Genomic DNA, 13,416 nt, shown 5'->3' on the forward strand with positions numbered 1-13,416 from the left:
TGGCCTATCTCCGTGGGATGGTCTAATAGACTGTAAAGGGCACCTTTTATTTTAATTCTCTTAAGAAAGTTTGTGCCACTGAAAGTAGCAGAATCGTAACTTAGAAACTCAGTCTCAGCCAGAAAGCAAATGGTATTTACACATTTAAAGCTGGCTTCCTTCTCTCATGCAGGCTGTCAGTTGGATGGTGGCAGTAGACACAAGCATTGCATATCCTGGTAGCTTAGTACAGCTGCATCAGTTGGAACAAGTGGCACAAGATTCACCAAATACAATTCATGTTCCAAAGGGGGCATGTGGGAATAAACACTCAGATGTACTTCCTTTTACCAGAGTAGTTGGTGTGCCATATGAAAGCTGTCATTGGTTGGGCTAGAGAAATGGCTTAGTGGTTAAGAGCACTGACTGCTCTTGCAGAGGACCCAGGTTCGAATCTTAGCACCCACACGGTAGCTAAGAGCCATCCGTAACTTCAGTTCCATGGGATCAGATGCCCTCCTTGGGCATTGCATGGCACTGTTGCACTTTACATACATGCAGATATCACACTCACACATAAAATAAAAATAAAAATTTTTTTTAAAGCTGTCTTTGTCTTTGGGATTAGGTGTAGGAGAGCTGTGTACAGCCATCATTGCTCAGTGTCTGTGGGATTTTGTTCAAGGTTCCCTTTTAGAGACCAAGATCTGCAGAAGCTCAAGGCTCCTGTGTAAAAACATCATAGTATTTACATGAAACCTGTGCTCTTTACATCCTGTATAGTACATGGAGATAGTCACTAGGGAGCGATGACAAGGGAAGGCTATGCTTAACAACAAGAACAAAGTTTTCTTCAGCTCCCTGTGATTGGTTGAATGTTCAAGTGTAGGAACCATAGATGAAGAGGGCTGCTCACTTGATACCTAGCCCTGTGCAGCGAGGAGGCCTGCTGCTGGTGGCCTTTGGTGACATTCAGTGTGAGGGAACTCTTCATTCCTGAGCACCTTGCAAGCTGAGGGAACCTTTGGGGACACATTGTGGGTAGCTGGCAGCTGCTCAAGTCTTTCACCTTAGAAACTTGAGGGACAATGCCTGTTTTTAACTTCACTTCTCTTGGTAGGAGGGGGTCCGCATGGAAGAGATTGTTGAAGGTTGTACCGGAGCTCTCCACATCCTCGCTCGGGATGTTCACAACCGGATCGTAATCCGAGGACTAAATACCATTCCACTGTTTGTGCAGGTATGTTGGCTTAAGTGAGGGGGTTCTAGACTTATTATAGTAAGACAGAAGTGGAGGCACCAAAAACCATTCCTTTCTTGGTGAGGAGGAGGCACATTGGGAGTAGGACCTCAAGGAGAGAGGATTTCACACTCCTGAGGGCTGGAAGGAAGAGAGCTCGCCTGAGCTGCCAGAGCATAGGTCCTCAGTCAGCCCTGGGTTTTCTAAATCTTTGATTGAATCATGCCTAAAGAAAGGTTCACTGCTGACAAATATTCTGGAAATCCAGTGTTCCAGAACAGTCTTCCCTTGCAGACATGAATTCAGAAAATGGGATCTAACACAGCATGAGTGCTGCTCACACTCCACATTGGGAGCGTTCGCAGCACAGTAGGGTGCCTGCTGTGTTTTATTTCAGGTTTAATTGGGTCTTGGTTCTATGTTTCCTCCTTAGCTGCTTTATTCTCCCATTGAAAACATCCAGAGAGTAGCTGCAGGGGTCCTCTGTGAACTTGCTCAGGACAAGGAGGCTGCAGAGGCCATTGAAGCAGAGGGAGCCACAGCTCCTCTGACGGAACTGCTGCATTCTAGGAATGAAGGTGTGGGTAAGTAAGGAGCCAAGTCCTGCAGGTGTGCACATTGAAGCTTGCCTTGCTCTCAAGGGCTGCTTTCTCTCTTTCCTAGCAACATATGCAGCTGCAGTTTTATTCCGAATGTCTGAGGACAAGCCACAGGATTACAAGAAACGGCTTTCGGTTGAGCTGACCAGTTCCCTCTTCAGAACAGAGCCAATGGCTTGGAATGAGGTAGGAATGGGGAGCCCATTTAGCTGATTTGTTAGATAGGCAGGGCAGCCTGCTGTTTGGCATTGTGGAGTCAGCGCTCATTCATTTGTATCCACTGGTCTCTGGCTGGAGTGTTTGTCCTTTTATGTTGTCCAGAAGCTGCTATGCAGAATAATTACAGTTTTCCACCTTAAAACTCAAGGTAGCTGTAGTGGATAGATCGAAGGTTTTTCACAAGAGTGTAAGGAAAGACACAGCCTGGTTAGCCGGTAGTTGGAAGCCAATTTATTGACTTTTTTTAGTAAAAAAGATGTGTATGGATTGTCTACCTGCATGTATGTAAGTGCACCAGTGTCATGCAGTGCCCACAGAGGCCAGAAGAGGGCATTGGATCCTGTGGAACTGGAGTTAATGGTGCTGGGAACTGGAACCCACATCTCTGCAGGGGCAGCCAGGGCTCCTAACTGCTGAGCATCTCTCTAGCCCCTTCATACTCTTTTTTAGCATTCAAGGAACTTTACATAGTTCCTTGTTGAACCACCAGTTTGTCCTCAGTGCAGATACTCATTGAATCACTGTTTCTAGTAAAATGAAGAGTGGAAACCACCCTAGAAGTTGTTTTTACCCATCCCATAGTTATCAGACAGGGTACAGAGCCATGCAGTGGGTTAAATTCATTGAGTGAATGGAAAGCAATGTTACCTGTTTTTTTGTTTTTTTTTTTTAAACTCCGGCTAGGCATGGTGGCGCCCGCCTTTAATCCCAGCACTCAGGAGGCAGAGGCAGGTGGATCTCTGAGTTCAAGGCCAGCCTGGTCTACATAGTGAGTTCCAGGACAGCTGGGACTACAGGGAGATCCTGTCTCAAAAAGATCAAAAAAGAAAAAATCTCAAGTTGCCAAACAGTGAATGATGTGCTAGCTGTTTCATCAGCATCTTACTGACATGTTCCAGCTTGAGCCTGGCTCCCCCTAACCTGTTGTCAACAGTAGTCCTTGTCTCAGGAATGTGAATTTCTATATTCTGTCAGTAGCACTGTTGGTGGTAGGCACATAGCCTAGTGAGTGGTTACTACACTCTCTAGACGAGTATCTGGCACGTAGTAGGTGCTAACATATTTTGAGGAGAATAAATGTGTGTGTGTGTGTGTGTGTGTATGTATGTATGCATGTGTGTAAAAATTTTTTTTTTGGTCTTTTTGAGACGGGGTCTTCCTGTAGCCCAGCTGGCCTGGAATTCACTATGTAGACCAGGCCTTGAACTCACAGAAATCCTCCTGCCTCTGACTCCCGAGTGCTGGGATTAAAGGCATGGGCCACCATGCTCCAGCTATTAGTGAATATTTTTAATACTGTATGCCAAGAGAAAAATAATATGGCATTTTCAAAGCATTCTTTTGGTGTTTGGGCTCTTGTGTCTTCTGTAGAATTTAAAAAGTTGAGGACTAACCTCTGGTCTTGTCCCTGTTTATCTAGACTGCTGATCTTGGACTTGACATTGGTGCCCAGGGAGAGCCCCTCGGATATCGCCAGGATGGTATGTGTCTGCTTCTCACTTAGCTCCAGGTCAGGCAAGAGTTCTGAAGCTCTCTCCACAGAACTGGCATGCACTCATGGGGACCTATCAGGCCACACTTCCAGGCAGTTCTTAAATTCCAGAGTAGGCAGCACAGGGCTGAGACACATGCAGTAGCAGGACTGCAGCACACCACCAAATGTACTGCTTCGTAGGCCTTCCATGTGGGTGCTCACGATCTCCCTGGCTTTTTTCTTTTTTCTTTTGTCAGAGAACTCATAAGAATACCTTTGTGTACACCCATTCAAAGAAGACCTGGGAACTCCCAAGCTCAGGTGTGGGATGGGTAAATTGATAGATGTAGGTTTTCTGAAAGGTTAACCTAGATTTGGGCAGTAAAGATGCGGGATGAGGCAGACCATTACCACCTCATCTCATCTGCTTTCTTAACACCACATAAAAATATTAGCTGTTAAGATTTTGATGTAAAGTGTTGGGGGTGTTCTCTTTATCCCTGTGGGTATCTCCTGAACTTGAACAGGACATAGCTTAGACTGCAGGCCCTCCTTTATGTCTTGAAGACTTCATCCTCACTCAGAAAATTAGGCCCCTTAGACTTCCGGTGTGTGAAAAAAATCAGGATGCAGGCCTGGCACTAAATACTTAAAGAGACTAGAAAGCAGTGGTTCCTGACAGTTTTGCCACTAAACTTGAGGTGTCCTGACCACAATGTAATCTCTTTCTCCTCTCTCCTTTGCCCCTTTTGTGGCTACCTTGACTTTCTAGATCCCAGCTACCGTTCTTTTCACTCTGGTGGATATGGCCAGGATGCCTTAGGGATGGACCCTATGATGGAGCATGAGATGGGTGGCCACCACCCTGGTGCTGACTATCCAGTTGATGGGCTGCCGGATCTGGGGCATGCCCAGGACCTCATGGATGGGCTGCCCCCAGGGGACAGCAATCAGCTGGCCTGGTTTGATACTGACCTGTAAATCATCCTTTAGGTAAGAAGCTTAAAAACGCCAGTTTGGGTAAAATACTTTTACTCTGCCTACAGAACTTCAGAAAGACTTGGTAGGGTGGGAGTGGTTTAGGCCTATTTGTAAATCTGCCACAAAAACAGATACATACCTTGAAAAGGAGATGTCTTGGAACATTTGAATGTTCTCAGATTTCTGGTTGTTATGTGATCATGTGTGGAAGTTATTAACTTTAATGTTTTTTGCCACAGCTTTTGCAACTTAATACTCAAATGAGTAACATTGCTGTTTTAAACGTTACTAGCAGCCTTTCTCTCTATACAGCTGTATTGTCTGAACTTGCATTGTGATTGGCCTGTAGAGTTGCTGAGAGGGCTCGAGGGGTGGGCTGGTATCTCAGAAAGTGCCTGACACTAACCAAGCTGAGTTTCCTATGGGAACAATCGAAGTAAACTTTTTGTTCTGGTCCTTTTTGGTCGAGGAGTAACAATACAAATGGATTTTGGGAGTGACTCAAGAAGTGAAGCGTGCACAGGAGTGGATCACAAGATGGAGTTTATCAAACCCTAGCCTTGCTTGTTAATTTTTTTTTTTTTAAGATATCTGTAATGGTACTGCTTGCTTTGAAGTAGCTCCTTAATTTTTTTTTTTTTTTTTTTGCAGTAACTGTTAGTTTTTAAGTCTCTTGTAGTGTTATGTTATAGTGAGTACTGCTACAGCAATTTCTAATTTTTAAGAATTGAGTAACGGTGTAGAACACTAATTCATAATCACTCTAATTGTAATCTGAAGAAAGTGGAACATTGTGTAGCCTTTTTGTATAAAATAGACAAATAGAAATGGTCCAATTAGTTTCCTTTTTAATATGCTTAAAATAAGCAGGTGGATCTATTTCATGTTTTTGAACAAAAACTTTATTTGGGATATGTATGGTAGGGTAAATGAGTAAGAGGTGTTATTTGGAACCTTGTTTTAAACAGTTTACCAGTTGCCTTTTATCCCAAAGTTGTTGTAACCTGCTGTGAGACAATGCTTCGAGATACAGTTATAAGATGGTTCGGAATTAAACTTTTAATTCGTTCAATTGTGTCGCTTTTGTGTGTTTGTCGTGGAGTGGTTGATGAGGCTAAAATGTGTCCAGCTCACCCGAAACAGCAGCACATGGGGAGGAGCTTAGGCCCAGGACAGAAAAGGCCTTGAGTCTGGATGGATTGTTTGCTGTTTCTTTAGACATGAATTTGAGTTGAATCTCACCAAGAAACATGCAAACCAAAGCAAAAAAGAAAAAGCAAATGTTTGAGCACTGAACATTGTGATTGATCCAACTCTGGGTTCCTGAGAGGACTGATCCTGCTGCAGCTGAGTGAAGGGCTGTCCAAGCCTGTGGCCAGACTCCTTCAGCTCAGGAGAACCCAGAGGCTTTCCTGCACTAGTCTTTGTGTTGCATTGGCTGAAAACAGACCAAAGCTGAAAGCCAAGTAAACACCCCTTTGGATGGTTTCCTTCCATTAGGTGGTAATGAAATACTAACTACCTAGATTGGGGCTTCAAGCATCCTTGCAAATGTGACTCATTTGGAGGGGAATTCCTTTAGCTCCTTTGAACCAATAATTAAGCATGTGTAAGTGCCGATGTTCATCTGAACGTAATCAGAACCAGAATGGGCTGCCTTCCACGTCATCTGCCAGACGTTTCTGTCATCCTGGTGGTGGGTCTGACAGCAGGTTTTTTCACCACTTGGAACAGGCCTGTTAGGGCTTGTGCTTGGGTCTTGTAAGGATAGCTGTTTACTGGGTGCGTAAGTGACTTAGAGCAAGCAGCACACATTTATGTTGAGCATCTCCACAGAAGTGCCTGACTGGGATCCAGAGTGTAATTGAAGGCTTTACCTCCTGCATGACGACAGCCCAGACAGGGTTAGGAGCACTCAAATAAATGTTTACTGGAGCTGCCCTTTCACATAAAAGACCACAGCAGGGTCTTCCATGTCAACTTTTAGGAGCCAACTAGCATTTTTGAAGTTACATTTAAAAACTTGAGCTGACTCACAGGTGGTTCTGGCATTACTTGGGAGCACAGAGGACAGTGAGTAACTGAGACCTAACTAGATCTAAGGGTGGTTAGTTAGTAGGGGTGGTCAGCACTGATGGCCCAGGGCCGGAAATACAGGTAGGTAAGCTGATGGGGCCCCAGCAAAGTGCTTACAAGGCAGGGGCAGTGGAGATCTGTTCTTAAACCATGTTGAATATGTGAGTTAAGATTCACGTAGAAAAACATCTATCACCAAGATTTAGACAGACAAGTCTTGGTGTCCCTGGTTTTTCTCTGGGTGTGAGCACTGCTTATGTCTAAGTAGGACTTCAGTAGGGTGAGGCCACGCCTGGTGTGTGGCAGTCCAACAATCGCCTTGTTCACAAGACACACTGCAGCTTCACAGAGTAACTCCGTTGTGTGTTGTGTGTAGTGTGGGTACTTACCAAGGTCAGTGCATGCTGTGGGGCCTCCTACATGTTGCTTACCTGGGGATGCGTAGGATGATGGCAGCACTCAGTGTTACCTATAAGAAATAGTAAGGAACTGCTGGGGGATTGTGTACTTGACTAGTATGTGTGAGGTTCTGGGTTCAGTCCCTTGTAGCAGGGGAAAAAAAAACCAGGAGGTCATGTTTTCAATAACAAGTGGGGGAGGAGGGGCTACATAGAGCTGCTGTTGGCTATGTGACCCAAGAAGATGGCTGTCAGGAGTAGGAGCGCTTTCCACAAAGAGCCTCCTTTCAACTTGGTTGAGAAAGCCTTGGGAGCTAGATCCCTGATTCCTTTGCAGTGACCACCATGCCAGAGGTGGCTTTTCCTTATTGGAGCAGGTATAGACATGAAACTTTGATCTGAATCCTGACTGAAGGATGGCGACAGGCACTTAGTTCTTGTTTTGGTTACTGTAAGGAGGTCTGAGTGGTACTGTCCGGGTTAGAAAGCAGAGAAGAGCCCATGTTTTTAAAGAGTTAGGTGCATAGCATGCACCTGTAATTCCAACGTTCAGGGTGAGATCAGAGACAGAATCAACTGGAAACTGACTTGCATAATTACCTGGACTTGCATAACTGCAGAAATGAGAGACCCTGTCTCAGGACTGGTGAGATGGGTCAGCAGGTGAAGGCTCCTGCAACCCAGTCTGACTCTGAGGTCAACCCCAGGATCCACATGGTGGAAGTAGGGGAAGCCAGTTCTTGACTTCACATATATGCCATGGCACACGCACACGCTGTCCCGCCCCCTCAAATACAAATGTAATAAAAAGATTTAAGGCATGGTGGCACATACCTTTAATCCCAGCACTAGGGAGGCAGAGGCAGGAGGATCTCTGTAAGTTCAAGGCCAGCCTGGTCTACATAGTGAGTTCCAGGACAGCTGAGCTACAGGGAGACCCTGTCTCAAAGAGACCCAAAAAAAAAAAAAGACTTGCTACAACAAGGTGGAAGGCAAGAAGTGACCCCAGAAAATCATCCTCTGACCTCCACGTGTGTGTTGGGTTGCACACACACAATAAATGAATTTTTAGAAACAAAAGCACTGCTTATGTCTAAGTAGGGTGAGGCCAGCAGGCTCCTGAAGCCAGTCTCAGAGGTTAAGGTATGCTTAGGTGAGGAGTGCGGCACTGGCTCTGTGGTAATGGCAACCTGAATAGCTAAACAACTTGTCACACACCCATTTGATTACTCTTCAGTTGAGAAGAATACAGCACAGAGCTGGGTTTTGATAGCACGCTGCCTCGGAAATACATAATTAAATAGAAAGGGAAAGAATAGTGCAATAAGTTTTGGCTGCTGGCATTGTAGGATCTTTGGAACATTTAGAACTGTGCCCAAAGGCAGGTGCCAGCAGGACCTAGGACACAGCGTGCTCCCTGCTGACTGACCACACCCACTGGTGACCCAGGCCAGGGGTAGGGTTAAGTCAGGAAGGGCCTGCCTGTTAAGGGCAGTGTCATCTCATTGCCCTTGACCTCACTTTTCGGACTGCCCCACTTACTTGAGGCTGTTGGAGCTGAAGCCAATGAGCTTTGGCTGGAGTTGAACCCACCAGCTTTCTCCCAGGGGTCAAGCCCCTTGTAGCTTTCTCCTTTTAACACTTTTCCATGCACCTATCAGGGAGATTTACTTACACATTGGGTTTTGGTTGCTCAGGGAAGGTACTTAAAGGGCATCTTGTGAGTGGAGTCAGGAGACCTTGGCCTTCTCCACCACTTGCCTTGTACAACATACAGTACTTGTATAACGTAACAATCTTTGACTGCCAGAGCCCCTGCTTTCTGCACTGGAACATAATGCTTGCCCAATGTTCACGTTAATCCCATGAGTTCATATGGGAAACAGAAAGGTGAACATTGCACAGAGCCATGAGACAATGGCTGCATCCCACAGACCTTCCTCCATGGGTATCTCAGGTCACCTGTGGCCAGCTATCCCACTTCCTAAGCACTTCCCCGAGGGACTGTTCAGCTGGCATCTGCTTGCAGGCTGGCCATTATGGCAAGGGCCTGAACTGGGGGGCCTGTTCGTGGAGGGATTGGAAGTGGGCCTGGGCAGCCACTGGCCTGGTCCTTTGCCTCCTACCTATGATGTCACTGGTGCCCACCCATGAAGATCACTCAGCACACAGCGAGAATATGGGGATAAGTGGCCTGGATCTGGGCCACTTTCCACCACCGCCAGAACCCTAGAACTCTAGGGGGCAGGGTCCAGCTCTGCTTTCTGGGCAGGGGCAGAGGTGGAAAAGGACAGGACAGGGACTAAGTCTGTGCTTGGCCTCCCTCTGCTCAGCCAGAATGTCTACCTCTGAAGTTTCCATAGCATCTCTGAGCATGAAGGGCATGCCACCTTAACCACCAGGATGCTGGGCTTGGCCTCCCCATCCATTCCGATGTTCCTTTTGCTAAGCCAGCCACCCACCAAAATGGTTCTGGAATGTTAACGCCTTCCTGGTTTGGATTACTCCCTGCTTTGCTGGAAAGGGGCAAGAGGAATAGCCCTTTACTTTGAAGCAGTTCCCAGTAGGAGTCCAGAACTCCAACCACTGAACAAAGGGAGGGGGCTGGGCCTGTTCCCTGGAGCCCCACAAGCCACTTCTGCCCTGTGTACTCCAGCAGCACAAGCAAGACTGGCCAGACCAGGGGCCACATGGGCACCCAGCCTAGCAGCAGTGAGTAGGCTAGAAGAGGTCAAAGGAAGCTTCTTACTCCTGGGTGAGACTCCTCTCCACCACCACCAGCCCCCCATTAGTCACAGCTGGGGACGCCCAGGGAAGTGGAGACAGTCCTGAAGCCAGCCATGCCATGGGGCCTTGTGGGCAAGAAGACAGAGGACAGCTTTGCTGGGTACTTACAGGAAGCTAAGGCCTGCTTTGCAGGTCGTGTGGGGATTAAATACTGTAATCGACTTGAAGGCCTTTGATGCGGTTGGGCACAGGGCTGCTGTTTCCATTATGGGACTAGATGCAAGCTGGCAGGCTCCCCAGATCACTGCGTCACTGGTGACAGTAGAACCAGCTTCCCTGTACAGAGGGGTCCCCTGCCTGCCGCACCCCGCCCCTGTATACAGGACTTGGCTGCTGCTGGGGATGGGGTCTTATTCCACAAAGGTTGGTTGGGATGCAACCCCTCTGTAAAGATGCATCTTTGAGCTGGGAGAGGGCTGCAGAGAGGCCCTCAGCAAACACCTTGCTGGAGCTGCCCAGGCCCCACCCTGCCTTCCAGTGCTGACTCAAACAGCCCTGACCCCATAGCTCCTTAGTACAGAACCCACCAGAAAGCTTCCAGGGACATGAGGGCAGGTGGTAGAAGCTAGAAGTAATTCCTCTGGCTGGGCAGACCCTCTAGTGTTGTACAAACTGAGCTAGCCTGCTGGTGAGCCCTCCTCAGTTCTCCCCAAGATTCTTGGAATTCTTTGCCCCTGAAAAGGAAAGGAGGCTGGCAGGAGTTTGCTCAGAACCCTCAGTGGTGGCCTGCTGCTGGCTGCTTTTGCTCGAGCAGAGGGGCAAGTCCCTGGTAGACCTGGCCTTCCCAGATGGGTCTGACGGCCAGAGCAAGTCTATTCCAAGTGTTCCAGAGCCAGTGAGAGGACATGAGACAGCAGGTTCTGGGCCCAGCTGACTTTATTAGCTCCACATGCAGCTGGGGGGAGCAGGGGGAGTGTGTGGAAGCTGACATCCCCCGGGCAGCCCATGGGGCTTGTGCTGAGGTCTAATGTCCAGCGGCTTGGAGGAGTTCCAGGGCCAGGGCAGCCACCGCGCTGTCCACAGGTGAGCTGTGGAAGAACAAAGCAGGAACACTTAACAGACGTGTGCCGGCCAGATGTCCCCTTTGGGACAGCACCCAAGTAGCCAAGGGGCCAGCTGCTTCTCAGAGCAGCCCACCAGCATTATCTTCCCAGGAAGCAGAACAAGAGCCCCTATAGCCCATAGTCCCTGGCCGGGTCAGTACCTCCCAGCTAGGCCTCAGCCCGTGGGCCCTGGCTGCCATCTGAGCCCCTTAAGGCAGATCAGAGCTGTTGCTCTGCAGGTCAGTGGAGGGTAGCAACCTGTGCTCAGCCTGGGCCCTCAGCAGGCCTGCTCAGCCCCATTTACCAGACTGTTCCACCCCCCACTCTGCCCTATGCTGCCAGCTCCCAGCCTGTCCACCAGGAGCTTTGAGGGTTTTGCTGTCAAGAGGTATGGATGTGCAATTAAGAACTTAAAATGAAAACTTGGGTTGGGAGAGTAAATTGAGACCCATGTAAACCTGACTTAACAGCTGTGAACAAAAAAGGGATCTAGAGAGGTGGCTCAGTGGTTAAGAGCACTGGCTACTCTTGCAGGGGACCTGGATTTAGTTCCCAGCACCCACATGGTGGTTAACAAGCATCCATAACTCCAGTTCCAGGAGATCTGACACCGTCTTCTGACTTCCGTGGACACTGTATGACACAGGTGCATTTACACATAAATTTTTTTTTTTTTAAAGGACACCATTGGCGGCAGCCCCTTGAAGGGGAAGACTAGCCTATTGGCACTCTCCACAGCACAAAAATAGATCTGTTAGCAAATAAACGGGGTGGGTGGGGTGCCATGAAAGCTACCATGGCAGTGGGATGGGGCTGCCACCCAGAGACAGTGCCATGCATTCCTGCTCTGCATCAAAGGCCCTGAGGGATGGCGGGAATGTCTTTGAACTCAGGCTGCTCGTGGTGAAGTCTGGGCCAATCTAGTGGGGCCACTCTGCCCACCCTGCCCATCAGACCCCAGAGTGGCTGTCATGGTAGAAGGCCAACTTCTGGTAGGGCAGCATCTGAGCAGAGCACTGCCGCCCATCAACTGGCCTTGTTAGGTGGGGACATCCCAACAAAGTATAAAGGAGACAGCAAGGCCCGCCTGAGAGCTGGTATGGGCAGAGGAGAGGCATGGAGCTTTTACAACATGGAGCCTCGTTTGGACACATTTTGCCCAAATTTGGATCCAGCAAAAAATAACCTTGCCTGGGCAGGTGAGTCCCAGAAAGCCAGTATGAAAGGAGAGGCTTCCGGGAGCTAGCTGACAACTTCCCTGTTCAGTGGTCCTCCCAGCCACACACCCACACCCTGACCCCCCATCCAAATTAGCCTCTCTTCCTAACCTTATTTAAAAACAAACAAACAAAAAAAAAAAACATGGTTTCTGGCACAGTAAAGGGGCTGAGATGGCAGGACTGCATGTGGGTGCTGACTGGAGCTGAGAGCTCACCTTAGGGCCTCAGCTCTACATTTCCCTTCAGATGAATCCCAGACATCTGAAAACAGAACCCACAGGAAATGCCAGAGACCAGTATCTGTCTCATCCACTGAAGGTCAGGATGTCCCACCCCACCCCCTTTTAAAAGGTGGCTCCTCCTGAGGGACTAGAGCCACCTCCTTCGGCTCTGGGGGCACTGGCTAGAGGCAGTCACTGAGCCCTGGCCAAGTTGCAGCCCTGGACTGACTGGTGGAACCCCAGTCTGTTCCCTAAGTTGGGTGGCTCATGTTTCCCGTCACCACACTGAAAGTTCCCAGCTGTGAAATGCTTCATGTTCCTTCCTATGGTTGGGGAAGAAATGGTTGAGAGCGGGTGCTGACCAGAGCAGTCACACAGCTCTTCTTTGGCCCCCATACCTGTGAGCTGGAACCAGCTGCTCCAGTACCTGCAGAAGGCTGCCAGCATTCTTGAGGCCCTCCAGGTGTTTTTCATTGGAGGTGACCTGGAAGAGAGGGAAAGACAGTGGTCAGGTAGTCCTTCCCTGACTCGTCCCCATTGGAGCGACACCCTGAGGGTCAGGCCCAAATCTTGCCCCAGGAGTAAGGACATTGGGGGATGTCCCTAGTTGGTCAGCATCCCCCATCCTTGTACCCCACACTGCAAGTGCTGCTGATGATAGGGATGTGTGACTAGACAAGGGTGACTCCTTGCAGAGGGTAGAAGGGACTCCGCTGTGGCTGGAGGTGGTCACTTCAGGGAGGAGTAGGGGACCAGGGCTGTGTCTAGAAGCCTGAATTTCCAGCAAGCCAAGGTGGTAACGGGATGTTTCCTCAGAGCTCAGAGCCCAATGCAGTCTCTTTCACATGAGTAGAAGTATGATTCTGGGTACCCAGAGATCTGGGAAGCCTGAGAAAAGAGATCAACTCCAGGAAGGGTTCCCAAGCTAATCACCACCATCGGAAGCAGCCCACTAGGCTTCCCTGACTTCCAAACTCACCAGCACATCATGATCACTTGTGGCTTGGATGGGAACTGATGGGCCAGGTCACCCGGGGCACCTCCTGTTACACCCCTCTGAGCACATGTCCCCTGAAAGGAAGGAGGCTATTCAGGAGTGACCCCATGGTGCTATCATCCTGTTTGGCCTGATTCATCTGCAGCCTATTTTTAACACTTGTGGAGCTCTTGGCATCTCAG

The 13,416-nt window shown here is 48.7% G+C and overlaps 2 protein-coding genes across 6 annotated transcripts in view; one reads left to right on the top strand and one right to left on the bottom strand.

Moving 5' to 3' along the window:
- Positions 1–5,564, top strand: part of Ctnnb1 (catenin beta 1) — a 37,356-nt gene extending 31,792 nt beyond the window's left edge. For 4 of the 5 annotated variants that reach the window (XM_029554294.1, XM_008849435.2, XM_008849434.3 and 1 more), the window contains 5 exons: positions 1,100–1,219; positions 1,653–1,803; positions 1,883–2,004; positions 3,458–3,518; positions 4,284–5,564. In XM_029554294.1, the coding sequence (XP_029410154.1) occupies positions 1,100–1,219; positions 1,653–1,803; positions 1,883–2,004; positions 3,458–3,518; positions 4,284–4,492 (663 nt within the window). In that variant the 3' untranslated portion in view covers positions 4,493–5,564. The remainder of the gene's footprint in view (positions 1–1,099; positions 1,220–1,652; positions 1,804–1,882; positions 2,005–3,457; positions 3,519–4,283) is intronic. The other variant, XM_008849436.3, reaches the window with a different exon arrangement.
- Positions 5,565–10,619: 5,055 nt separating this feature from the next.
- Ulk4 (unc-51 like kinase 4) overlaps positions 10,620–13,416 on the bottom strand; it is a 480,002-nt gene continuing 477,205 nt past the window's right edge. The window contains exons 39-40 of the mRNA XM_008849437.3: positions 12,636–12,721; positions 10,620–10,781 (exon numbers count right to left, since the gene is read on the bottom strand). Of these exons, the coding sequence (XP_008847659.1) occupies positions 10,718–10,781; positions 12,636–12,721 (150 nt within the window). The 3' untranslated portion in view covers positions 10,620–10,717. The remainder of the gene's footprint in view (positions 10,782–12,635; positions 12,722–13,416) is intronic.

This window comes from Nannospalax galili, unplaced genomic scaffold (assembly GCF_000622305.1).
Source record: "Nannospalax galili isolate Female #2095 unplaced genomic scaffold, S.galili_v1.0 scaffold443, whole genome shotgun sequence".
Taxonomy (NCBI): Eukaryota; Metazoa; Chordata; class Mammalia; order Rodentia; family Spalacidae; genus Nannospalax; species Nannospalax galili.